Source organism: Anolis sagrei, chromosome 1, assembly GCF_037176765.1.
Source record: "Anolis sagrei isolate rAnoSag1 chromosome 1, rAnoSag1.mat, whole genome shotgun sequence".
NCBI classification, from domain to species: Eukaryota; Metazoa; Chordata; class Lepidosauria; order Squamata; family Dactyloidae; genus Anolis; species Anolis sagrei.
The window spans coordinates 147,531,587-147,559,378 of record NC_090021.1 but is presented as its reverse complement, the minus strand read 5'-3'; the positions used below and the strand labels follow the sequence as shown (position 1 = coordinate 147,559,378).

The 27,792-nt window shown below is 40.6% G+C and overlaps 1 protein-coding gene across 1 annotated transcript; it reads right to left on the bottom strand.

The window, feature by feature from the left end:
• Nucleotides 1–4,639: 4,639 nt before the first annotated feature.
• Nucleotides 4,640–24,722, bottom strand: LOC132781407 (cysteine-rich venom protein piscivorin-like). Its single transcript, XM_067463530.1, has 9 exons — nt 24,717–24,722; nt 19,312–19,462; nt 15,354–15,415; nt 13,851–13,961; nt 12,875–12,965; nt 10,748–10,893; nt 10,399–10,493; nt 8,963–9,051; nt 4,640–4,846 (listed from the first exon to the last, which is right to left on the bottom strand). The coding sequence occupies exons 1-9, from the start codon at nt 24,720–24,722 to the stop codon at nt 4,719–4,721; spliced, it is 879 nt and encodes a 292-aa protein (XP_067319631.1). The 3' UTR covers nt 4,640–4,718.
• Between the last annotated feature and the right edge of the window lie 3,070 nt (nt 24,723–27,792).

The window sequence follows — 27,792 nt, the reverse complement described above, 5'->3', positions numbered from 1 at the left end:
AAAAAGTCTTGGATTATTTTATTGTAATATTCTTTATCTTCTTCTGTTTTTATCAGGTTCTCATTTAATCTCCATTTTCTGAGACAGTTTTTGTGGTTAATAACAATTTCTAGAGGGCAGTGGTCAGACAGATCTCGTGGTAATATATTGATCTCCTTGACTTTTGCGGAGAGATTCCTAGTTATCCAAGCCATGTCTATCCTCGACCAAGATTGATGTCTATTCGAGAAGAAGGTATAGTCTTTTTTATCTTTATTTCTGTTTCTCCATATATCTTCTAAATCAAATTCTTTCTGAAGGTCTGTAAATTTTTGTGGGAGTTTGCCTTCCTTAGACTTTCTAGTCTTCAAGCTTTTGTCCATCTGGGAGTCCAATACCCCATTAAAATCTCCTACCAGAATCAATTCATCAAATTCCACTTCTTTCAGTTTAACATTTAAAAATTCAACAAATTGGACCGTTAGGCGCGTAGATGTTACAAATCAAAATTTTAGAATCTCCAATTATCATCTTTACTGCAACACATCTTCCTTCTAAATCTCTAAAAGCCAATTCTGATTCTATTGTTTCCTTTACGTATGTAACTACTCCTCTCTTCTTTTTCTCGTATGACGAATGATATTCTTTTCCTAATTTTTTGTTCGGTAAGTGTGCTGTATGTCTATCACAGATGTGCGTCTCCTGGAGAGCTATTACGTCATAACTAGATTTCTTCAAACTATTCCAGACTTTCTTACGTTTTTGGGGGGAGTTCAATCCATTAATATTGTTAGAAAAACATTTTATTTGTCGCTCCATCTTGTTATTCATTCTGATCTAATCCCAGTCCTATGTCGCCTGAAGCCGTTTCCGCTGTTCCAGTTGTTGGTTGTTCCATACTCTGTCCTTCTTTTCCTTCTTTTTTTCGTGGTGTCATTCTCTGTGGTTTTGGATCTTTCGAAAGGTAACTATAATCCTTTGGTGATTTATATCTTGCTTTTTTAGCTTTAATTCCTTTTCTGGGGGTGGATAATCTTCTTTCTTCAGCTCCTTCTGTTTCTTCTTCTTCTTCTTCTTCTTCTTCTTCCCCCCCTTCTCCCATCTCTTCTTCTCCCTCCTTTTGACTCATAAGTTTATCATAAAATACCTTTGCCTTATGTTCAGATGTCAACCAGAGTCTTTCTTCATTGTAAGTCACCATTATTCCTTCTCTTCTTTCCCACCTGAATCTTATCTCCCTCTTTTTCAGCTCCTCTGTTAGGAAAAAATATTTTCTTCTTCTTGCTAAGGTCATCTGCGGAAATTCCTTCAAGACCACAACTTTCTTTCCTTTATAACGGATTGGGTTTCTATTGCTATTATACAAGATGTCATCCCGTACCTTCTTTCTTGTAAACTTCACAATCACATCCCTATCCGTCTTATTTCTCCTTGAATAGAATGATGAAATCCTGTAAATTTGATCCACCTCTTGTTCCAATTCATCTTCCTCACACTCCAAACAACTTGCCAGCATTTTAATTACCATTTGTCTTATATCTTCTTTCTCCTCCTCCACTATATTTCTAAGTCTTAATTGGAAGTCCATTTGCATTTGCAGTAGTCTCTCTTGTTCTAGTTCCATTTTCTCTCTTTGTTTATCCAGTCCTTTTATCTTCTGCGCCATTTCTAATTGAGTTCCCTCAATTTTCTCTTTAGAAACTTTTAATTCATTCACTTCCCCATGTAATTGTGATATATCTTTTTTGATCTGGCCAAATTCTTCTTTTATTTCAGTTTTCATTGCCTTAAATTCCTCTGTCATCTTCGTGATAATTCCCTCTTGTTTCTTATAGTATTCCTCATGCTTAGTCTTGACCTCCTCCTTCAATTCCACCTTCAATGCATCTTGTTTTTCTGATATCTTTTTTATTTCTTTTAGAAGATTGTCCATTTTTGGGTTTATGTCCAAAGATCCCCTCCGGGACTCTGGTTTTCCTTGAGTTGTCATCTCGGATCCCTTCTCCCTAAAAAAAGGAGAAAGTCTACTTTCTTCTTCTGCTTCTCCCCTCTACTTTATCCTTTATTACTCGTCTACTTCTCGTCCTCGATTGATCAAAGTTCGTCTGCTTCTCGTCCTCGTCTTTGACGCCCCTCGCCCTTCGTCTGCTTCTCTTCCACGTCACCGCCGTCGTCGTCTACTTCTCGTCCTTGTATCGTCTGCTTCTCATCCTTGTTCTGTCTCCTCCTGTCCTCTACTCCTCTTCTCTTCCAGGTTTATCAAAATTTATTTCAGAAAATCCCTTTATTACAGGTTTATTCTCAATTTTATTTCTGGCCGCTCTGTATCGGACTTTCTCTATGGTTTCCAAAATGGCGTCTGCCCTCCTTCCGCCCCGTCACTTCCGTCACTATCGGACTTTCTCTATGGTTTCCAAAATGGCGTCTGCCCTCCTTCCGCCCGGTCACTTCCGTCACTTCCGCCCTTCCTTCCTTTCTTTGTTTCTTCCAGTTTCTCATTCGTCCCTGCAATCAACCTTCCGTTTCGTCACTTCCTTCTCCTCCACTCAGCCTGCTTGTTTATGAAGAAGGTTGGAGCTAGACACAACAGTTATGGCGTCAAGGTCGGGCTCACTATCGCTTTTTCCCTTTACTTCCCCAACAGGGGGGGGGGTGATGGGGGGGAGATATCCCGTCTTCTTGTACTTTAAATTAAATTTAGAATTAATTTAAGTTAAATAGAGCGGCCCGCTCACTATTTACTAATTTAAAAATTCATTCAAATTGTCCCAGTTGCCAAAATATCGTATTTAATTGTATTTAATCTTAAATAGATTCAGTCACTCTGCTCCTTTAATTCCTTAATTTATCTATCAGAAAGCCAGCTAATGCAATCTCTTCTTTGTTAATTTCTATAACTTCTTCTTTAGTTCTTTATCTTTCCATATTCTCCCCAGCTATTTCTAGCTTAGCTTTTTCTTCTTTAAATTTCGGGAACAAGTTCCCATTACCTGAAGATGGGGTCTTTCTTGTGTCTCTCCCCAAACTGGGGCTTCTTAATTCTTCTTTCTTCTTCAATTTGTGAATGGATTGGCGGCGGTTAAACAAGCCTTGCAGCTCGATCCTTGTGGGGTGGCTCGCTTTCCCCTGTGCTGCTCGAACCCTCCCGACCTCTCCTCCTTGAGGGGGGAGAGATCTCTGGGGTCTCAAGCCCACTCTGGGATTCGCGACACCTTTGCAAACTCAATCCGGCAAAGGGGGGAGCGTTCAGCTCAACCCAGCCACCACTACACAGGTCCTCGTCGGGAGCTCCCTCTCGACGAGGCTATCCCGTCGCCATGTCCACCGGAAGTCCATACTCACTGCTTTCTGAATGGATAAAAGAAAAACCTGTGCTGTGCAGAATGACAGGCTTTGGGGATGCCATGGTGTGCAAAACAGATGCCAAGGAAAAGACAGACCAGTGAGTGGGCAGGCTGGCTGGGTGATATAACTGGTGGTGGCAGTGAAGACAGCTGCATATATAGGACAGCAGGAGCTACGTCTTGGATTTTTGTACGTGTGGATGGCTGTGCCTTTAAGAACCTCTCCCTCATTCAGATCAAAGCGACTTGCAGAGTAGAGGAATGAGAAACAAGTGCAAACCCTCCACGTGAACTCATATGCAGGCTGGAAAGCATACTGTATGGCAATGGGAAAGTAAAGCAGTTCAAAGTGATGCCCCCATTATGCCCATAATGACAAGTCACAATACTCAAAATCCAGAAGTGCTTTGTATTTACATGAAAACATTTTGAACAGAGATTCAAGGTGCTTTTAGTTGCTTAAAACAGGTGTTCTCTATTTTTCTGAAAAGTACTAGTTAGTTACAGATAGGAGCCCCCTTGCAGCGCAATGGGTTAAACCCTTGTGCCAGTAGTACCGCTGACTGAAAGGTTAGCGGTTCAAATCTGGAAAGCAGAGTGAGCTCCCGTCTGTCAGATCTAGCTTCTCATGTGGTGACATGAGAGAAGCTTCCCACAGGATGGTAACACATCCAGGCATGCCCTGTGCAACTTCCTTGAAGATGGCCAATTTTCTCACACCAGAAGCGCAGTTTCTCAAGTTGTTCCTGACATGAAAAAAATTAGTTACAGATGAGTTGTAGACTGATTTGAAATGAATATAGGATGAATATAGAATGAGGCTGCATCTTCCCAAATCAAGTTTGTTTTATGCAATATGCTGCCTAGCAATAGGAGTTTGTCCATCCATTATGGCTCCTTCTCCATCGGCTGAAAATTCAGAGCAATCACTAATTGGACTTACCCAGGTTTCAAATTATATGTGTTTCACAAAATTAATTTCATTTTTGCAACAAGAAGAAAACTCTGGGGGTAAAAAAAATGAAATTTAATAAGTTATGTTATATAATGAATATTTTAGAATTTTTCTTAGGCTATATTCCTCATTGATTTTAAAGCAAAACACAAAATAAGAAAACCAACACTTTTCTGGTGTTCCAAAATATAATGCTGTATATATCAAATGACCAGCTTACTCCAAAATATATACCAACACAACATTCCAGAACAGCTTCAAAATGTTTTCTAAAGCAGTATAATAAACAAAGGAAAAAAACCAAAAGAACCCGGATTTTGATCAATTATCTGTATTTGCAAATAATGTGGGAAATGATCTTTTAGGTGAGAAATAGTTTCTTTTTAATCGTGAACTTCCATCTGCTTCATTAAAACATGCCTTGTGTACTGTTCAGTTGTTTATACAGTTCCTGGTGGGCATTTGCAGGTGCCAGCACAAACTTTTTGAATATACGGATGATCACAGGGAAACATTAGCACCATTGTTTTACAGTCTTCACGGGTGTCCATATACTCACATGTATGGGCTGTGAAAAATCAAACCAAAACAAAGTTAGCATCAAAAAGGGGGACGTCCACCATTTATAAACATATGCATTGCAGTATGTGATCTCCCTGAGCAGAGTTGTTTTACTGAAATTATCTAAAATATTTGATGCCCTTGTTCTGAAGCGTCTTGTCTAGTTAAATGCATTGGAAAACTCCCAGATGTATTTCTGTAATTTATTTTCTTTGGGGTTGCCTTAAAATACCTGAAATTTCTAATTTTATTTTTTAAAAAATCAAGGGAACCACATTATTCCAGTTGTGACATAACTTCATTGATCCCTGTATATTTCTAGGTTTAATGTGTTAACTTTTATTCCAAAGCCGTTAACATGGCTCATTCGGCCATTATGACAAATTTGGTTTTCACTGGTGGTGCAGCAGGTTAAACCGCTGAGCTGCTGAAATTGCTGATCCAAAGGTTAGAGGTTCAATTCCAGGGAGCAGGGTAAACTCCCGCTGTTATGCCCAGCTTCTGCCAATCTTCTTCTTGTTGTTGTTCATTCGTTCAGTCGTTTCCGACTCTTCGTGACTTCATGGACCAGACCACGCCAGACTCCTTGTTGGCTGTCATCACCCCCAGCTCCTTCAAGGTCAAGCCTGTCACTTCAAGGATACTATCCATCCATCTTGCCCTTGGTTGGCCCCTCTTCCTTTTTCCTTCCATTTTCCCCAGCATCATTGTCCTCTCTAAGCTTTCCTTTCTTCTCATGATGTGGCTAAATATTTCATCTTGGCCTCTACTATCCTTCCCTCCAATGAGCAGTCAGGCTTTATTTCCTGAAGTATGGACTGGTTGGATCTTCTCGTTGTCCAAGGCACTCTCAGAACTTTCCTCCAACACCACAGTTCAAAAGCATTGATCTTCCTTCGCTCAGCCTTCCCTAAGGTCCAACTCTCACATCTGTAGGTGACTACGGGGAACACCATTGCTTTAACTATGCGGATCTTTGTTGCCAGGGTGATGTCTCTATTCTTCACTATTTTATCAAGATTGGACATTGCTCTCCTCCCAAGAAGTAAACATCTTCTGATTTCCTGGCTGCAGTCTGCGTCTGCAGTAATCTTTGCACCTAGAAATACAAAGTCTGTCATGGTCTCCATGTTTTCTCCCTCTATTTCCCAGTTGTCAATCATTCTTGTTGCCATCATCTTGGTTTTTTTTGGTGTTTAACTGCAACCCAGCTTTTGAGCTTTCTTCTTTCACCTTGATTAGAAGTCTCCCCAGCTCCTCCTCGCTTTCGGCCATCAAAGTGGTGTCATCTCCATACCTAAGGTTGTTAATGTTTCTTCCAGCAATGTTCACCCCAGCCTTGCATTCGTCAAGCCCCACACATTGCATAATGTGTTCTGCATACAAGTTGAATTGGGTGAGAGTATACAACCCTGCCGTAAGTCTTTCCCAATCTTGAACCAGTCTGTTGTTCCGTGGTCAGTTCTGACTGTTGCTACTTGGTCCTTATACAGATTTCTCAGGAGAGAGACACAGTGATTTGGTATGCCCATACCACCAATGGTATGCCACAATTTATTATGATCCACACAGTCAAAGGCTTTGGAATAGTCAATGAAACAGAAATAGATGTACCACTTTGACAGGAAGGTAACCGCACTCCATGAAGTCATGCCAGCCACATGATTTTGGAGCTGTGTCTACAGACAATGCTGGCTTTTCAGCTTGGAAATGGAGATGAGCACCAACCCCCAGAGTCAGACACAACTGGACTTAATGTCAGGGGAAATCTTTACCTTTTAGCAGGGAATAGCAATTTTAAATACACGTACTCAGTGGGCTTATTGTTTTCATGGGACCTCTTGCCCAGATAAGAGTAAAGAGTAAATCAAATCATAGAATCATAAAACTATAGACAGATTGTTTTCCCCCACAGAATTAAATTCACAAGTTTAGATCATGATACAAGGGCAGTTTCCATTTGTTGTGGAATCATATTGGGGGCATAATAAAATGTGGAGTGAAGAAATCATTACCTCTCTTGTTAAGTGATCCACAACAGTCTTAAACCTTGCTCCTGTTTCCCCCCATCCCCAATCATGTTTGAACTTATAAGGGACTAGCTGTGCCCTGCCACGCGTTGCTGTGGCCTATAGTAAAACTTATCAAAGTTGAGGTAGATATCTGGACTATTATGAAAGAGAGGTCCCTACCTATTCCTTCCCCCTTTTCCTCCCCCTTTCTCTCCTTTCTTCCTTCTCTACCTCTTTCTTTCTTTCACTACTTGGTTTCATCCTTCTCTCTTTCCTTCATTCCCTCCTCCTTTCTTCCTTTGCCTTTCTTCCCTCCCTGTTTGCTTCCTTCTTTCACTTTTTATTTCCTTTTATTTTACCACCATCATAACAATAACAATAATGCAATGCATTGCCTCTGGGACCTGACACCTCTCTCATTCCCCCTAAAAGGGTCTCATAGAAACAATAGCATAATAATAATAATAATAATAATAATAATAATAATAATAATAATAGAAATAACAACCTTTACCCGCCACGTGTTGCTGTGGCCAATCTTCCCTCTTTCTCTCCTTCTTTCCCTCCTTCCTTCCTTCCCTCCCATCTTTCCTTCTCCTCTTCTTTCTCTGTCTCTTTCCTTCCTTCCCCCTTTTTCTTTCTTTTCTGCTGTCTCTCTTTTCTTTCCTTCCATCTTTCCTTTTCTTTTCTTCTTCCTTCTTTCTCTAACTTTCCTTCCTTCCCCCTTTTTCTTTACCTCCCTTTCTCTTTCGTCCTTCTTTCCTTCCTTCCTGTCTTTCCTAGATTTTGACAGGGCGGGAAGGGGCGGGGTGGGGTTTGGAGGTGGCGTGAAGTAAAAGGAGGTAAGATTGGGGCGGGGGAGTGATGGAGCGTGGGGTTGCGTGTGTGTATGCGGCGGCGGGGGGAGTGATGGAGCGTGGGGTTGCGTGTGTGTGTGCGGCGGCGGGGGGAGGATGCGTGTGTGCGTGCGGCGGCGGGGGAGTGATGGAGCGTGGGGTTGCGTGTGTGTGTGCGGCAGCGGGGGGAGTGGGGTTGCGTGTGTGTGTGTGGCGGCGGGGGGAGTGATGGAGTGTGGGGTTGTGTGTGTGTGTGTGCGGCAGGGTGTGTGTGTGTGCGGGAAGCGGTGCGGCGGGGCTTGGAGTAGGCATGGTTTCCGCAGAGGGAACGTTGGCCGGAAGGCCATGTGCGCGCGCCAGGGAACTTGCGGCTGGGCGCCAATGCGCATGCTCAGTTGTTTTGCCGTTTTGTGAGTGTGTTGTTGTGTTGTTTTTCATTTTGAGTAGATATGTTTGTACCTTGTGGGTTGTGTTATGGGCATGGGAATTTTGGTTAAGTTTCGTTGGGGTTTTTTTGAGTTTTGTTTTTTTGCTGTTTTGAGTGTGTTGTGTTGTTTTTCATTTTGAGTAGATATGTTTGTACCTTGTGGTTGTGTTATGGGCATGGGAATTTTGGTTAAGTTTCATTGGGGGATTTTTGAGTTTTGTTCTTTTGCCGTTTTGTGAGTGTGTTGTTGTGTTGTTTTTCATTTTGAGTAGATATGTTTGTACCTTGTGGGTTGTGATATGGGCATGGGAATTTTGGTTAAGTTTTGTTGGGGTTTTTTTGAGTTTTGTTCTTTTGCCATTTTGAGAGTGTGTTGTTGTGTTGTTTTTCATTTTGAGTAGATATGTTTGTACCTTGTGGGTTGTGTTATGGGCACGGGAATTTTGGTTAAGTTTCGTTGGGGGATTTTTGAGTTTTGTTGTTTTGCCGTTTTGTGTGTTGTTGTGTTGTTTTTCATTTTGAATAGATATGTTTGTACCTTGTGGGTTGTGTTATGGGCATGGGAATTTTGGTTAAGTTTCGTTGGGGGGGTTTTGAGTTTTGTTTCTCCGTTGGATGCCCCTAACAAATTTATATATATAGAAGAAGAACAACTGGGTGAGACCACGAGATCCCAGTCTGGAAACCTCCAGTGCAGAAAAGCCATGAGGACCACTAAACACTACACTGTAGCAGATGAAAGTAAGCAAGCCCATTGTGAGTTGTTTGCTCTCCCCGTCTCTTAGAGAGCAAATATAGAGTACTGTGTCCATATTTGCCCAGGCACATTGTAAAAAATAGTAACTTACTGCAAAGTCTATCCTCACAATCATCAGGGCAATCTCCACAGGGTGGGCCTTCTTTGTAGGGTGTCGCAATTTCTTCTATTGTATTTCCACTGAAATTACAACATGAATGCATTATTTTAAAGGTGCACTTATTAACTAATAAGGTAAAAAGGTTAGAACACAGAACAGCATTCATTACATGTGACATTCAAGAAGAAACGGCATAATTTTTTAAAAAATAACCTCAATAGCTACATAGGACTTTAAGGGATTGATATATATGGAAATTCTTTCCTATGAATGTCACCTTTGGAAATTGTTAACTCAAAATGATCAGAGTTTTTCTTAAACTACTATTTTATTTAAGTACTGAATAATGTCTGGAGCATCATTGTAAGTTGCAGAAATTCTTATGTCCCTAGAATACCCCTTTCCAACTTGCCAACAGTTCCTCTGTGACAGCTGAAGCTAATTTTGAAAAAAAAATGGGATAGAGTGAAAATATTGTTTTTTTATTTTAAGACTTTTGTTGGTTTCCCTTTCTTAAAAACATACCGCTGATATATCAAATTCATCAAGTGTCCCCAAGATAGATTCCCCCATGGGAATAATGTCATGTCATATTTCAGCACACCTGGATTGCCGTACTACCTGAAGTATTTTTAGTAGAAATGAGTGAGAGAGAAGCAGAGAGAAAGGTGGGACATCCCCTGCGTTCAAGATCTGCTTCATTTATCTGCCAAGTCATCTCACATTGGCATATTCATTATTACCCTGGCATCTCCCTCTATTGAAATGGATGGGGAAATCCCAGGTCACAGGGGCTCTTTGTGTACTTCATTGTGTGTTCAATCCCAGAGAAATACATTAACAATTTATTTGAAAAATCTGTCCAATTAAAGATGGAGCAGGCTTGTTTTCTAGATATTAGTGACCCTTTCACATGGGGCTAAATTTGGTGGCATGTGCTGATTTAGCCCTGGTCACACACCAAGCCGACTTGCTCCCATCAGATGATGCCGGTATGGCTCTGTGGGTGAAGGAGGGTGGAGCAGGTGCATGCTGCTGCCAGGAAAGGGCTCCCATTTTGCCACTGCAATCCATTGGGAGGAAGCCGCATGCTCCAGGCACTCTCATGCTCCCCCCATTTGATCGCCCTTGGCTAGAGCTGGACATTGTAGGGCATGGGGTACCACCTCTGGCGGCTGTGTGACGAGATCGTAGGATACAGAGAAATTGATTCAAATTGGAGGAATACATTCTCCCTGAATATTAGGAAGACATTCCTACAGTAAGAGCATAATCATTGAATATGCTGTCTCAAAGTGTGATGGAGTCTCCCTCTTTGGAGATTTTAAAGCAGAGACTGAATGGCCATCTGTTGAGAGTGCTATGACTGGACTGAACGGCTCTTGTGTGTCAATTATATGACTCCATAATTTCCAAAAGATACTTACGCAGGGCAGAAACGGCAAACATATAAGAACTTGTACTCTTCTTCTGGACAGAAGGCAACTGTACATCCAATCAGATATGAATTATGCCAAATCATCTATCAACATAAGGGGAAAGAGCATGTTCAAATAAAGTTTCAAGTTTTAGAAATGATTAGACTTAAAAAATAGACATGTTTGCCATGTCTATTTATTACAACATTATTGGAATTTTATGTGTGAGTATGATTATGTTTTATAACAAATGTGATTTGTACTTTATTATATTATAGTTTACTTGTTGATGGACCATTTAGGATTCAACATGTATTGAATTAAAGTAAATATTTCCCTTATAACTGTTTTTTCATACCTGAGTGTAACCATATATGTCTTTTTTGGGGTCAATTGCTCCAATTCCATACTTGAAGTTAGATGATTTTTGACTCCACAAGTCAATTATTTCTGACCAGGAGGTTGAATAAGTTGACCGGACTCTGTTATCCCCACACAAGACCCCTGAAAGAAGAAGAATATTGGTAGCCAGATTTTGTTCATTTTCATGGTTTCCTCTTTTTTGTTGAAATTGTCCACATGCTTGTGGATTTCAATGGCTTCTCTGTGTAGTTTGACATGATGGTTGTCAAAGAGATCCAGTATTTATGTGTTCTCAGATAGTATTCTGTGTCCAGGTTGGTTTATCAAGTGCTCTGCTATGGCTGACTTCTCTGGCTGTATTAGTTTGCAGTGCTTTTCATGTTCTTTGATACTTGTTTGGACACTGCATTTGGTAGTCCCTAAGTAGACATGTCTACAGCTGTATTGCAATGGTTAGAGGATTGCTCTTATCCTTTGCTGAACCTAGCATTTGTTGAAATTTCTTAGAGGGTCTGTAGATTGTTTGTACGTTGTGTTTCCTTATGCGGTCAGTGGTTCCCCTGATGTATGGGAAGAACACCTTTCCTCTAGGTGGATCTTTGGTTTTACTATTGTGGCTTGTTCTTGGTTTTGCAGCTCTTCTGAGCTGCAAGACCAGAAAAACATCAGAAAATGTCTGAATTGTTTAGGAAGATCTGGACCTTTCCTGGTCCTGGTATAAATATGTGAGAGGAAGCCATAGGGAGGAGGGAGCAAGCTTGTTTTCTGCTTCCTTGGAGACTAGGACGTGGAACAATGGCTTCAAACTACAAGAGAGGAGATTCCATCTGAACATTAGGAAGAACTTCCTGACTGTGAGAGCCGTTCAGCAGTGGAACTCTCTGCCCTGGAGTGTGGTGGAGGCTCCTTCTTTGGAAGCTTTTAAGCAGAGGCTGGATGGCCATCTGTCAGGGGTGATTTGAATGCAATATTCCTGCTTCTTGGCAGGGGGTTGGACTGGATGGCCCATGAGGTCTCTTCCAACTCTTTGATTCTATGATTCTATGATTCTGTGATTCTATGGTGTTTTGGCATGGGGGCTGCCAATTTGGATCCCTATGTGGGATCTGAGATTGTGTACTCACAGCCATTGCATATTTCACACCCTCAGGTAATCCAAGGAAGTGGGATGGCAGTGCCTTCCTAAACATTTAACCCAAAACTACAGATAATCCTTACCATTCACTGCATCCTGAATCTGTACCATGCAGGAAGCAATGTAAATTTGGAAAAGAGGAGGGGACTTACTACTCTGCTTGCTTCATAATAATACAGATTCATGAAACACAGAGCTTGATGTTCAGGAAGGATTTTCTGTTGATTTTGGGGTGAATGGGGATGTGTGAAGTGTCTAAAGAGCCCTGCTAAACCAGCTTCAGCATGTGTGAGCTGTGTGGCTGTTATTCTTCCATGGAGTCAGCTTAAGGCAGATGTATGTGGACACAATGTGGCTTGGGACTGGCATTTTTTATGCCAGTTCCAGCGACATTTTGTGCCTGTGAGGATCATAGAATCATAGAGTTGGAAGAGACCTCGTGGGCCATCCAGTCCAACCCCCTGCCAAGAAGCAGGAAAGCACCCCTGACAGATGACCATTCAGTTTAAAAGCTTCCAAAGAAGGAGCCTCCACCACACTTCTGGGCAGAGAGTTCCACTGCTGAATGGCTCTCACAGTCAGGAAGTTCTTCCTAATGTTCAGATGGAATCTCCTTTCTTGTAGTTTGAAGCCATTACTTCTCCATGGGGAGAAGTCAAAACACGAGAACATTATGGTGGCCACGTGCAGGAATAATGCAGTAATAGGAAAAGAGAAGGATATTTGAACTGCTTTCAGAAGAGCCCAACATGCTTAAAATTAAAAAAAGTGTGTGTGTGTGTGTGTGTATAAAACTTCTAGAATGTCCTTTTAGTTTCCGCTACCCACACGGTTCTTAAACATTTCAGTATTTGCCCAGAAAATGGTTTCTTCGTTGTTCTTTTTAAAAAGAAGACCAGTGTAAAATCTCTGTAATTGCTTATTTTGTCCCTCTTGTTCCTTACATACAATGCGTAAAGCATTCTTCTGTCTATTCATATCACTTACCATCTATAATTCGCTTTTCTTGTGGAGCGGCTCTTGCAATGCATGTTTTAGCCCATGTTTTAGCATTATCAGCAGCTTTATCACTCCATTTCTTAATAAAGCAAACACAGGGAAGATGGAAAATACATTTCGTATCCATAACACTACAATACAGTGAGCATTCATAGATGAGCTAAAATAAATCCATCAATCTGATATTCTACGGCAGTGGTTCTCTATCTTCCTAAGCTCTCAATACAGTTTCTCATGTTGTGGTGTCTCCCAACCATAACATTATTTTCATTGCCACTTCACAACTATAATTTTGTTCCTGTTATGAATCGTAATGTAAATATCAGATCAGCAGGATGTATTTTCATTCACTGGACAAAATTTGGCACAAATACCTGATATGTTCACATCTGAATACTGGTGGGGTTGGGGGTGATTTTGTCATTTGGGAGTTGTAGTTGCTGGGATTTATAGTTAACCCACAATCAAAGAACATTCTGAGCTCCAGCAAGATGGACTTGAACCAAACTTGGCACACAGATCTCCCATGACCAACGGAAAATGCTGGAGGGTTTGGTAGGCATTGACATTGAGTTTTGGAGTTGTAGTTCACCTACATGCAGAGAGCACTGCGGGCTCAAACAATGATGGATCTGGACCAAACTTGGCATGAATACTCAATATGCTCAAATATGAGCACTGGTGGACCTTGACATTTGGGAGTTGTAGTTGCTGGGATTTATATTTCACTTACAATCAAAGAGCATTCTGAATGCCAACAATGACAGAATTGGCCCAAATTTCCCACACAGAACCCCCATGATCAACAGAAAATACCATGTTTTCTGATGGCTTTTGCTGACTCCACTGACACCCCCTCGTGACTCCCCCAGGATTCCCAACCCCCAGGTTGAGAAATGCTGCACCAAACTAAAAGATATATGTGAAACCTACTACAATGTTATGTGAGTAAGTTCTGTCTTACCATTTTCACCATATTGCTAGCAGGTGGTTCCACTCCTCTCCTGATAGCATTAAATTTGTCAACAATTTCATTCTGTATTTTTTCAGGGAGATCTGTTGCTATTCCTGGGTGCTGAAAAAATATTGGTGGGAGGGGAAAAAAAGTAAGCCTGAGAATTCTTAAAATTTGTAATATTAATTACCTTGCTTTTTATCATGTTCCTAATACACATGTATTATAACAATATCCTTCTCATTTATATGTCCTTTTCAAAATATTTATGTGCCTGTCAGGCCCATAGCCAGGATTTTGTTTCGGGAGGGGGGACTGAGTTTGGTTCGGGGGGGGGGGTGAGTTTGGTTCAGGGGGGGGGGGGCGGAGTCTGAGTGAAAGAGGGTCTACCCTAGCAAACCTTTTCTATCGTTACCCCAATACCCCCATGCAGATGGGATCTATTGAGCATGGTGATCAGATCATGATATGAATAAACATAATAGTTTAAATAATGTACCAGTAAGGGCTTCTCGCGGACCACCATGAGAATTTCAGGGGGGGGGGGGGCTGAAGCCCCCCGAGCCCCCCCCCCCCCCGGCTACATGCCTGGTGCCTGTCACTCCATTGCTGTCTTAAGCTCATTCCCATGGCATTTTTTCCCTTTCCTCTTTTGCTCTCCCATTGGTTGTAGGCTTATTTTGGGGGCAGTTTGTCACGGGAGAGAGGCAATTGGAGAAGAATGAGAAAGATGAAGAGGAAAAAAAAGTGAAAGAAGTAGACCTGGCTAGAAATGTGATAAATACCGTAACTTCTTTTTCATGGTGAGAAGTGAAGATTCAATGCTCGCTCTCCCAACATTTACCTCTTCTTTTACCCTCATGCCCATCTTAACTAAAATGGGCACAGATAAACTATGGCACTAGTTGGCCATTCTTCTCAAAGAACACCACCCATCCTCAAGCTGTGCAAATTGAAACACAAGTAATGTAACTATCCAATCTGTGTTTTTCATGGAGCTCACACTGGTAGGAAAATGAACATAATCACTTCACCCTCCTCCAGGATATAGTTGTTAAAATATGCAGTCTCCGTAAACCCCAAAAGGATTCAGCTATAGCAGTGGTTCAGAGACCACTCTCCAACATTAGCACCAAAAGGGTTACTAATCAGATTTGGTCAACTTTAGATTATCTTTGGTTATTTGTGGTGCTGATTCAGAAAATTGCATTGGATAGACCACATCAGCTCTAGTTTCTGATACAGAACATATGCCATCCATTTGTCACCATATTTAATAATCTAGAGCTGATGTGGACTATCCAAGGGGATGGGGCTGGTCAGCGACAGGGAAGAAATGTCAGGTGGCTTGAAAGGAGCAGAAATAAAATAAAATAAAGAGGAAGGAGGCTCATTGACCAGATTTTCATCCCCATGGCCCACTGGTGGTTCGTAGGCCACAGGTTAAGAACCACTGAGTTATAGGATATGTCAGATAATATCTATGGTCTTTGAAAGTCTTAGGTCTCATACCTGTCCTAGAGATGGTTGCAACATGGCAGACAAGGGCAGGAGTAGAAGCAGAAGAAGCATTTCTATGGACAAAGAAACCAATTTAAAATATGATTAGAGCCTTCACCAGCCTAGAGTCACTTCTGGGCATTTAAAAGAAGCCCATATATATCCAGAACACATTCACAATGTAGAGTTTGATACCACTTTAACTGTTATGGTTCATTGCTATGGAATCCAGTAGTTTGATGAGGGACCACAGCTTTTTCACTGGGAAGGCTAAAGACCATGTAAAACTCCAACTTCCAGGATTCCTTAGCATTGGGTCATGGCAGTTAAAATACCTTATCACATTGAGAAATTTCCCAGTCATACCACACTTCAGTCTCTTTTCAAGCATGGAGAGGCACTGAGCTCATCACATGAGTTAAACTACTTCAGGCTGTGATGCATAGCCCTCCATGGTTGAAAAGAGGTGGAAGTGTCCTGAAAGGAGGGAACTCCAGCAATATCACCTTATCACATTGAGAAATTTCTCCCTGGTAGGATACTTCAGACTCCTTTCAAGCAGGGAGAGGCATGGAGCCAATAAAATGTTCCAGGGTTGAAAAGAAACAGAAATGTCCTGAAAGGAGGGAACTCTGAACACAGGCCAACAATAGTGTTCAATACCTCTTATCATGCTTTACTCTCAGCTTTACAACTGAAAAACATGTGCGATGGGAACCATTATGTTTCCCATTATGTTTCATTGTCCAACCACCAGCAGTCTCTTGTATCCTATTGGGTTTAATGCAGAACAATAGGATCCAATGGAAAACAATGGTTTTTAATCTGAATCACTCTTGTATTCTCTGGGGTTTGGGGCAGAACAATTTTCCCCATGGGAAGATGTGGTTTTAAACCTGTGTCAGTATCCTTTAATGTGAAGAGCTTTAGGCAGGGCAAAGGGTATCTTGGTTTTTGGATATTGTTGTTTTTTCCTGATTAAAAACAAAAAGGTATATACTGTGCTGAATGTAAACTACTTCTAGCAGCCATGTGCTATAGAGGGCAGAGGACTAAGAATTAAGGTTTCATACTGGACACGGAAGAAGTGAATGAAATCAAATATGGATGGAGAAGATGGAGCAAGAGTCCAGTAACTAGCTGCACTGTGGAATTCACCATGCTTAGGGTAATTCTGGCTGCATGATTCATATATTGTACTGTAAATATTGTAAACACTCCACTCCATATTTGTCATTTCTGGTCTTGTAATAAATCCAGTATAAAAGATATCTAAATGTGGGACTTGGGCCCCATCAACACTTCCATATAATGCAGTTTGACTTATATAAATGCAGTTGAACTGCATTATATGAGCCTACACTGACCATAGAATGCAGTTTCAAGATTTATTATGTGGCAGTGTAGATGGGGCCTCCAACTGAAGGTTTCAGTCCCATTTGTGCTAGAAAAGTAGTCAAGACAGAAATAACAAGAAGAGGGCAAATTATTTTAAAATTCACCATATTAAAATAGAGAAATGATATCTGTGGTAAAGTGTGAATTTTGATCTACAGTTATGCATAATTATAGATAGGTGTTTAAAAGGGTAAGTATTTAAAGTAGCATAACTGGGGGGATGGTAGCCAGATCAGCTCACTTTGAGTGAGGTTGCTATGGAAAAAAGGGCCGAGCCAACTGCCACTTGGCAGGGCAGCCATTTTAAAACCGTTAGTCTGCAGTCTGTGAGCTGCAGGAGAGGCTGGTTCTGTTGTGTAGTGACAACCAGGAAGGTAGTCTGTAGTTTAAAAACTACAGGGAAAGGCTGATTCTACTGTAGTGAGAATCAGGAAGGTTTTGGCTTTTAGCCTAGGTAGTTTAGATAAATCGAGTTGACTTATTTATATTAGTAATTAGTGTATGAGTAGAAAGGGTGAGATAAACTCAGTGAGAAAATTTATTGCAACAGAAACATCACAAAGAAGGAATAAGCTTGTATCTGAAGTTATCTATTAAGGGAAGAAATACAGTTTGAAGAAAAATAAGTTTGAAACCTGTTTTGTGGAAGGAAGAGTCCTCCTAAGAGTTGTTTATGAAAGCTTATAAATGTAACCTCTGAAGATATGTGCCTCTAAGAGTTAAGAAACATTGAAACCATCAAGCTTCTTCTACATTTTAATAAAATTGTTACAGTTTCTTTTAAAGCCCGGTCTCTGTTACAAATCCTTTCCAAGTTAAGTCACGCTACACATTGAAGAAAGACCAATTCAATATTACTAGCTATTAGCTACGCTATCAATTTAATAAGCCCTTATAAAGTGGTGGCTCCTTTATAAAACCATTACAAACTGGTGGCCTCTTTACAATATCACTTTGAGATGTGCTTATGCAAAGTTTTATGAAAACTTAATGGCTCTGTCAAAATGTATGATGTATTGAATTTAGATTGCTAACTGGCAATTACTTGGTCCCCATCACTTCTAGTCATATGATCCAATGGAGAAAGTTAAGTAGGGTGACTAAAATGATCAGGGGTCTGGAGAACAAGCCCTATGAGGAGTAGTTTAAACAACTGGGCATGTGTAGCCTGCAGAAAAGGAGGCTGAGAGGAGCCATGATGGCCATGTATAAATAAATATGTGAGGGGAAGTTATAGGAAGGAGGGATCAAGCTTGTTTTCTGCTGCCGTGGAGACTACGGTGCGGAACAATGCCTTCAAACTACAAGAAAGGAGATTCCATCTGAACATGAGGAAGAAGTTCCTCACTGTAAGGAGATATGTCCAACAGTGGAACTCTCTGCCCCAGAGTGTGGTGGAGGTTCCTTCTTTAGAGGCTTTTAAACATAGAGAGTGGATGGCCATCTGTCAGGGGTGCTTTGAATGTGATTTTCCTGCTTCTTGGCAGAATGGGGTTGGACTAGATGGCCCACGAGGTCTCTTCCAACTCTTTGATTCTATGATTCTATTATTCTAACTTCCTAAGTTTTACAGATTTGCACGTTTTGAGGTCCACAGAGCTTGTTAGGACAGATTTTGGGATGAAGTTGGTATGATTCTACGATTTTATTTGTCTAATTCTATCCAGCTAGCATCAATGGGATGGAAAAAAATAGTCAATTATGGCTTGGTTGTGCCAAAGATATTTCAAGTAGCAGTAGAAAAAAATGGAGAGCGACTCTTCAGTAAATCATAATTGCAATCCAGTATATTTTTAAATGACATTTTAGTGCACTGTGTATTTCAGCAGTTTGGGATATTTTTCCCTATTCTCGAATGAAGATTGAATGAGGAAGGCTTGCACATGCTGTATATACTCAGAAAAATGGCTCTTGATGATCTAGTTCTTTGAATCACTGCTTATTTCTTTAACATTTTTGTTTACATGTCATTGGGCTTTTACTGCAGAATCATATCCATGATCTAGGGTTGGATATAACTATAGTGGCTGTAGGTAGCAAGCAATCTAGTTTATCTGTTGCGTAAGCAAAAGAAACAAAACAAAACAGGCTAAGTTAGTGGACTAATAAAATTGATTGAAATCATTATTTCAGTACAAACTAAATCACATCATAATACAACTAAAGGAATAATATAGTTAAATAGCAAAAGTAACAAAAATTAAAAACACAGTAAGTGAACTTGCAATAAATACCCTTCAAAACAACAAATTATCCAGTAGAAAAAGGAAAGAAAAAGCTTTCTGACAAAAAGACAAAGTTTTGCTCTAAAATAAGGATGGAAGTTTCATAATTTATGAGTCACCACACACAAAAAAATCTTCTCTCCACTAGCTATATGCAAATATATATCAAGTAGTATGAATGTAGTATAATTCATTAAATACCAAATTCAAAATTGGAATTAATATACCTATTTTTTATATGTAGAAGTGAGTAATGCTGGAAGCAATGAGCAGACGTGAAGTGTTGTTGTTGTTGTTGTTGTTGTTGATGATGATGATGTTGTTAAAATGAGTTGTTTTTAAATTACCTGTACTAGTGTATTCTTTTCTGTGTCTTCTGTACAGCAAGAGATCCCAGCTGTGCTGTAGTACTGTGTGTGTATATATATCTGTATCTATATGTGGGAGAGAATACTTCCTGTTTTGAGAATAACTGCTACCCCCGCAACTGCAAAATATCTAGATCATAACAAAACTAGTTTTTTAAAATGTTTAAAGACGTTAAGATTTCTAAATGTTTTCATGACCAATGGGTACAGAAGAGGAGGAAGAGAAGCAGGAGGAATCGTGAACAAGGACATGTTGATAATGAGTTTAAAATGGTCAAAAGTTTTGACTTAGTTTATGTAAAATGAGTGCTGTGTTGGACAACCTTTCCCACATTGGAAAATTAGCCTGTTGGCTGATGCCCCTTAGAAACCGGGCATCTTGGGTTCATTCAGGCATGTCAACTATTGTACTGGACCAATCCCTGAGGTCCCTTACAGATACCATTACATTGATGCAAGATAAACCTGGCAGCTTGGAAAGAAGCAGAACTTAATTATTAGAATCACAGCGTACAGTTAAGACCAAGTTAATCACATATTATATAGGAAAACACAAGAATCCCAACAACAAGATTCCTGGTGCAGATTTGAGGAGGACGGACCACGAATGATGGGACTTGAAGTACCTCCACTCACATCCTGAGACTGTTGCGACCCTCATCCAATGACTGATCAAGACCAAACTTGGCACACAGAGCCCTCATTACCCTATCTACATCCTGCTGTAGTTTGGTGGACTATGGATGATGGGACTTGCAGTACCTTCACTCACTTACTGAAACCACTGCGACCCTCATCCAATGACTGATCAAGACCAAACTTGGCACACAGAGCCCCCATGACCCTATCTACATCCTGCTGCAGTTTGAAGGAGGGTGGACCATGGATGATGGGACTTGCAGTACCTTCACTCACTTACTGAAACCACTGTGACCCTCATCCAATGATCGATCAAGACCAAACTTGGCACACAGAGCCCCCATTACCCACTCTACATCCTGCTGCAGCTTGAAGGAGCATGGACTATGGATGATGGGACTTCCAGTACCGTAACTCAGTTACTGAAACCACTGCGACCCTCATCCAATGACTGATCAAGACCAAACTTGGCATACAGAACCCCCATTACCCACTTTCTCTAATAACCTGGGCAAAGCTGGGTCCCCAAGCTAGTGTATATATATAACCCACTGCACTACCAGGGGTCCTGTATCATATATATATATACACACACACACACACACACACACACACATACATACAGCCCCCCTGGTAGTGCAGTGGGTTAAACTGCTCAGCTGCTGAACTTGCTGTCCAAAAGGTTGGCGGTTCGAATCTGTGGAGTGGGGTGAGCTCCCGCTGTTAGACCCAGATTCTGCCAACCTAGAGGTTTGAAAACATGCAAATGTGAGTAGATCAATAGGTACCGCTTCTGCGGGAAGGTAATGGTGCGCCATGTAGTCATACTGGCCACATGACCTAGGAGGTGTCTACAGACAATGCCGGCTCTTCGGCTTAGAAATGGAGATGACCACCATCCTCCAGAGTCAAACACAACTAGACTTAATATCGGGAAACCTTTATCTTTACTATATATAATACAGTAAAACTTTGTTACCTCAAACTTGCCTTTATTTACTTTTAATGACTATATTTCTATATTAATATCAAGTTTATGGTATGACATAGTATGGGGTATACAGTAGAATTAGTTGGGCCAACTTTGAATAATAACCTACAAGCAACCAAAACATACATTTATCTGGCATCTACCAGTCCCCAGAGTCCACTTCCCAGGATAGCTCTTTGGCAAAATAGTCAAATCATCTCACAAAATTACAATTCCAAGAATTGTGTAATTAAAATGGTATCACAATGTTAAAATTCCATTATGTTTTGGGGATAGCTCATTTCGTTTTGAAAAAAAAAAGAGTATGTTTTATTGTATTTCTGTTTGGACATCAAATGAGTGGAAATTTTAGCTGAAGTAATAAAAGTAAATGAATTGATGTTATCATCACTAGTATTTTACCGTAGGAAATAATGCAGACACTAAATTATTGTCATAATGTGCTCTTATCCATACAATTGAAATGGTTCCCATAAAATACACTGGTCATATAATATTCTAATCCATACAAGTTATAGTTCCCATAAAATATTTTTAGAAAATGAGTACTTAGATTGTAGTTAGTATTTTTGGAATACTATGCTTTTATCTTGACAATGATATCTTCTGGAGTGGCAGCTGGTTCTTCGCTTATCAGTGGTCACCACACTCCTTTTAATAGCTAGTAATGTTCTGTTCAAGAAAAGAACTTACAAAGGCCCGTTTGGATGGACAATCTCCATGCTGGTGGGTTTATGAGGCACATAGCATGCAGAAATGATGCATTGATAAGCTGTAAAATACCTGCTAACAGTTATTGGCATCACACTCTGCTCTTTAGTGGTGCCAACACATTTTATCATTTTAAAAAATCACATTTGTTATGCAGAGATGAAAGGCTACACGGTGGGTACGTACGTACGTGGTAGTCCCACTAAAGTGCAGTGACTTTAGGAACATAACTTTAAGTGAAAATATAATAATGATATCCAATAAGCTATTTGTTCCAGCTAAAGATTACAAATCAAATTTTAGAAGTTCCTGGATAGATCTAAGTAATGGTCTTTTTCCTTCTCTATCTATAAATAAATCCTTATAATGATCCCATAAGTAATGCTGTTATTCCTTCTAATACATGCTAGTTCTTTCATGGTGGCCTTTCTAAAAGTCTTAACCCTGTCTACACTGGTCATATAATGTGAGTTAAATGAAACTTCCAGCTGTGGCACATGAGGTGAAAGTAGAGTAAATCACTGCCTTGGGCCCTTAATCTGGGAAAAGCATTGTAGTATATACATTTTTTTTCATGTTAGGAGCAACTTGAGAAACTGCAAGTCGCTTCTGGTGTGAGAGAATTGGCCATCTGCAAAGACGTTGCCCAGGGGGTGCCTGGATGTTTGCTATTTTACCATCCTTGTGGGAGGTTTCTCTCACAGAGAACTCGCCCCCCAGAGAAATTAGGCAAGCCCCCACCCTGGCAGTCTTTAGAAAGAGTCTCAAAACTTGGCTATTTGAGTGTGCCTTTAATGAATGAACAATAATCCTTGACCTTGACCAAACCCTGCATAAAATGCTCCCAGAAGCACACAACAATGACTTGAAAGCACACAACAACAACAACAACAACAACAACAACAATCCTATCTCATGAGCCAAAAGCAGGCCCACACTTCCCATTGAGATACTAATACTAATAAGTTTATATTTGTTAAATTGTTCTTCATTTTAATTATTGTATTGTTTTAAGTGATTTTTGCACTACAAATAAGATATGTGGTATGCATAGGAATTCATTCATGTTTTTTTTTCAAATTATAATCCGACCCTCCAACAGTTTGAGGAACTGTGACCTGGCCCTCTGTTTAAAAGGTTTGTGGACCCCTGTTCTAGTGCAATTAAACCTTATTTTTGTCCCTCTGATCCTCTGTCTAGACACATTACATGGCCTACTCACCCAGTGTTTTTAAACTTTATTTTTGTAACTTGCCCTGCCCAGTTCCCACTGTGATTTTTTGTATGATTCAATTACTGTGATATTATATTTGGTGTGCTCATTTGTATTATTTTATTTATTTATTTTTTATTTTCATTATGTTGCATATTTGCTCTGTTGTACTGTTGGGCTTGGCCTCATGTATATGTAAGCCACCCCGAGTCCCATTGGGGAGATGGTGGCAGGGTATAAATAAATTATTATTATTATTATTATTATTATTATTATTATTATTATTATTATTATTATGTCCCTGTATGCAGAGCTGGAACTGACAGAGGGAGTTCAAACTGTTCTCCTTGGATTTGAACCACGTACCTGTTGGTCAGTAGTCCTGATGGCACAAGGCTTTAACCCATTATACCACAGGAGGCTCAGTATGTACATGTAAACAGCCATGCATATATGTACAATGCAAACTTGACTCAAGGACAGAGGAGGGGCTTCTGTGAAAATAATATCTCTGTGATCATTCTGTGCCAGCTCAAAATCTCATTAGCAATGCAGAGGGGCCTCGGTGAGCTAACAGAAACGCATTGCAGGTAACCACCCAAGGGAAATAATTGTAAAACCCATTCCTGCCAGGAAATGACACTGTTACCTATTGCACACATTCCTTTTCTAACGTGTATTTGCTACCCTGTGTTATGCCAATGTGGATGTGGTACTGGTGTGCAGATAGACACCTGGGCAGCATTGTACCAAGGCCTTTCACAACCCTGGTCCAAGGAGGAACCTTATTGCCATGCCAACACCCACAGCAGAAGAGGCACTGCCACCATACCCTATTTCAAACAACCAACCATCCCAAGCACCTGACTCAAAGCACCATCATTCAGAGAGTCCCAGGTAGCTAAGCTGTTACAGGTGATAAGCAGTTTGATTAGAGTTTGGCAGAGGTCTCCCAGGACTCCTTTGAAAAATTTATGCTTATGTTGTTTTGTTAATTTTATGTTATGCTGTTTACTCTGTATGTTTTGGTGATGTTGCTTGGAAACTGCCCTGAGTCCCCTTCGGAGAGATAGAGAGGTATATAAATAAAATATTATTATTTTATTATAGTCCAGATAAAGCCATCATGTGCCGGTGAGGAATCTGCAGAGGAGGGATTCCTCATGTCTTTTGTGCTCTTGTTTCTCTGGGACCTCCCCCTGCCGTCCTAAGAAGGTGTATGCTTTCACCAATACTACATGGTGAACCTTCTGGATTTCAAGGAGGCCATTTTACCCTTACACCCATTGAGCACATCACAAGGAGCCCCCGGTGGCGCAGTGGGTTAAAGCACTGTGCCGGCAGGACTGAAGACCGACAGGTTGCAGGTTCGAATTCGAGGAGAGGCAGATGAGCTCCCTCTATTAGCTCCAGCTCCTCATGCGGGGACATGAGAGAAGCCTCCCACAAGGATGATAAAACATCAAAAATCATCCAGGCGTCCCCTGGGCAACGTCCTTGCAGACGGCCAATTCTCTCACAACAGGAGCGGTTGCTCCTGACATGACACGACAGCACATCACAGGCTCATTGGTTCAGTGGGAAGAGGGATCCTCTGTATGTTCATGGGGAAGCACCCCTCCAAACTCCTCCCCAGGCAAGATCTGCATTGGTAGCAAGCAAATACAGCCATGGGGAAAGCTGAGTGTGAACTGCTGTGAAGCTCCAGAGTAGGCAGAGTAGAGCCCCTTTCTCCTTAACAATTATGCACATGAATGCATGTCTGCAATCTTAATGAAAATTGCATGGCACTTCAGGGAGCCAAATGCACACCATAGCACATGTCCTCACCTGCATCCTACCTCAGCACTCTCTTCTAGAACATCTGTACAGTAGCATTCACAATGTGTGAGGGATACTTGCTTCACACCATGCCATCTTCCCCTCCTCTTTCTGTCACCTGCCCCATGTATATTTCCAGTGATCACTGATACTGCAACTCTCAATGCCCTTAATTCCAGAGAGCTTGGTGGTAAACTGCAAAGACATTGGTCAGGCTGGCCAAGCGCTGCAGTAGGAGAGAGAGAAGCAACTATTGGCTAGTGCCACCAATTGCCCCCCTTGAGTGCTCTGCAACACATCTGAAGGGCTTGATCAGGCATCTAGAGAGGATAAGGAAATATTATCAAGAAATTGACACACACACCCCTCCACACAAATAATAAATTAAGTCTCTGGAGCATTTTATGAAATAATATATTTATTATATACTAGCTGTACCTGCTACGCATTGCTTTGGCCCACCTTCCCTCCCTCTTTCCTTCTTTCCTTCTCTCCTTCCTTCTTTCTTCTCTACCTCTTTCCTTCCTTCCCCTCCCTTTTTCTTTCTCTCCTTTCTTCCTTCTCTACCTATTCTTAGACTGCAACTCCCAACAGTCCTCCTGATTGATCTATCCACCATCAATCTATCTATCTATCTATCTATCTATCTATCTATCTATCTATCTCTATCTATCTATCTATCTATCTATCTATCTATCATCTATCTTATCTATCTGGAGGATTGCTGGGAGTCGCAGTCCAGGAATAGGAAATAGGAAATATGTACGGATTGGGATGCTCTCCGAGAAATCCAAGGAGAAGCAAGCTTGTAGCTTGGAAGCAGTGCATTTGGAAAATGGAGAGGAAAAGCAGCCCTGTGATTGAGAAAGAGCATGTGAACGCCATTGGGGGGCCTTTATGTCCCCTCTGACACTCTATATCCTCAGTTTCTAGTCTGGATGTTTTTGATTTTCTGGGTTCCCTTTGGTTAGAATAAAGCAGACTTCTCTCTGCCCAGTCTCATAGCCCCCGTCATGTGCTTGTTTACAAAACAAACAGTCAGAAAACTAATAATTCTTACAAACTTTTCTGGAATGGATGGTGGGATGGTGATGCCTATTTCATTCTGTCTGGGTTCAGGAGGGGCTCAAGTCTAGGTTCATACATCGAGTCGTAAATATGAATTTTGCCAAACTTATTATAACTTATGAACCCTGTCCAAAATTTGCATCGTTCTAATAGCTAGTGTTAGCTATGGGAATTTGGAAAATAATATATAGGCTGGGGGGGAGGTGGTGGTGGATAATTTCAACTGAGGAAGGTTATAGTCTGAATATCAAGGAACAGAAAGAAACAGAATTATTTAAAAGCTACTATAAGTTTAAGTTTAAGAAACACACACAAACTGAAAACTGAAAGACTTATTTCAAAGAGCACGTCTTGATCTCTCTCCTGCAAACACCACAAAAGACATAGAGATACTACACAGAGGAGTAGACCAGCTTTGAAGAAAGCTGTGTGATTTGGCTTTCTTCTTCTGATTGGCTGACAAGGAAAAAAAAACAGCATGCAGATGCTCTTGTCAACCACATTGGCCTCCTTCCACTCCAGACAATCAAGGGCAACGGAGTATGTTACATTGAATAAAAAAAGCTCAGAAACAACAAATCTTTATGAATATTTCAGAGGCTCATGTTTTGATTCATAAATGCTTAGGAGTGGTCCCTTTCTGATTAGTAATTCAAAGATTTGCATTCAAATTTCAGAATTACGCTTTGAAGCTTTGCACACTCCTAGTTCTGACACTTTTTTAAAAAAAAAAACCAAATACAACTTGTTGAGAGGGTAAACAAGCACTCTTTCAGGAAAAAAAATTCATATGACTGTCATGGGAACTCTCACTTTCTACCCTTTTGTTTTTATTTCCTATGCCCTGCCACAATCTAGTGTTGATTCCAAGTGGACATGACAATTCACATCAGTGCATTCCAGTAGATTGGGCAAGGGGGAAAAACATTGTTGAGTTTGGTTCTGATCCGCAATTAGCCATCTCAGTCTCAAACTGGTTCTTGGTGCAATTGTTTAGGCTTCATGCAATGAAACCGATTCAGTTTAATCCATTGCATAGACTGCTCTTAGTGTTCTGGGGCAAGAAATCAGTTGATGGAAAAGTAAAGGCTATCTTTAATCAAATCTGTTTCTTGCCTTGAGTGAAAAACATAGATTCACGAGGAAAGAAAAACCAAAATGGTGGTTGTTCCAAAGTTTCCATTTCTCTCCTATTGGAAGCAGGACTGGTCACATATCTGCTCTCCTGGTCTTTTTATTTATATAGGCGTTCAGTTTTTAACTGTTTGCTATGGATTAATTCTTTTAATAGGAGAGGCAGTCTACTTCTATCCTATTTGTTATGTTTCATATGTCGTGAAACTGGTTTTAGTTATAACTTTTATTGTATTTTTAATATTATAGTTTTTAAATAATAGATTTATAACCTATATTTTAACACTGTTTATTTTTTACTTTGTTGCATTTTATGTTGTGATCCTACTTGGGTCTCATTTTGGGAAAAGAACAGCATGTTGTTGTTCATTCGTTCAGTCATTTCCGACTCTTCGTGACCTCATGGACCAGCCCATGCCAGAGCTCCCTGTCGGCCGTCACCTCCCCCAGCTCCTTCAGAGTCAAGCCAGTCACTTCAAGGATGCCATTATTTATTATTTATTTATTACTTGCACTTATTAACCGCCGCTCTCAGCCCTGGGGCGACTCGTGGCGGTGTACAAAACATAGAAAAACAGTTTATCCATCTTCCATCTTGCCCTTGGTCGGCCCCTCTTCCTTTTTCCTTCCATTTTCCATAATTGTCTTCTCTAGGCTTTCCTGTCTCCTTATGATGTGGCCAAAGTACTTCAACTTTGTCTCTAGTATCCTTCCCTCCAATGAACAGCATATAAATTAATAATCAAATAAACAATAAATATAAACTGGTATATGATTCTATACCAGCAATGCTAGAACTTAGAAAGGTAAAGGTAAAGGTAGTCCCCTGACATTAAGTCCAGTCATGTCTGACTCTGGGGTGTGGTGCTCATCTCCATTTCTA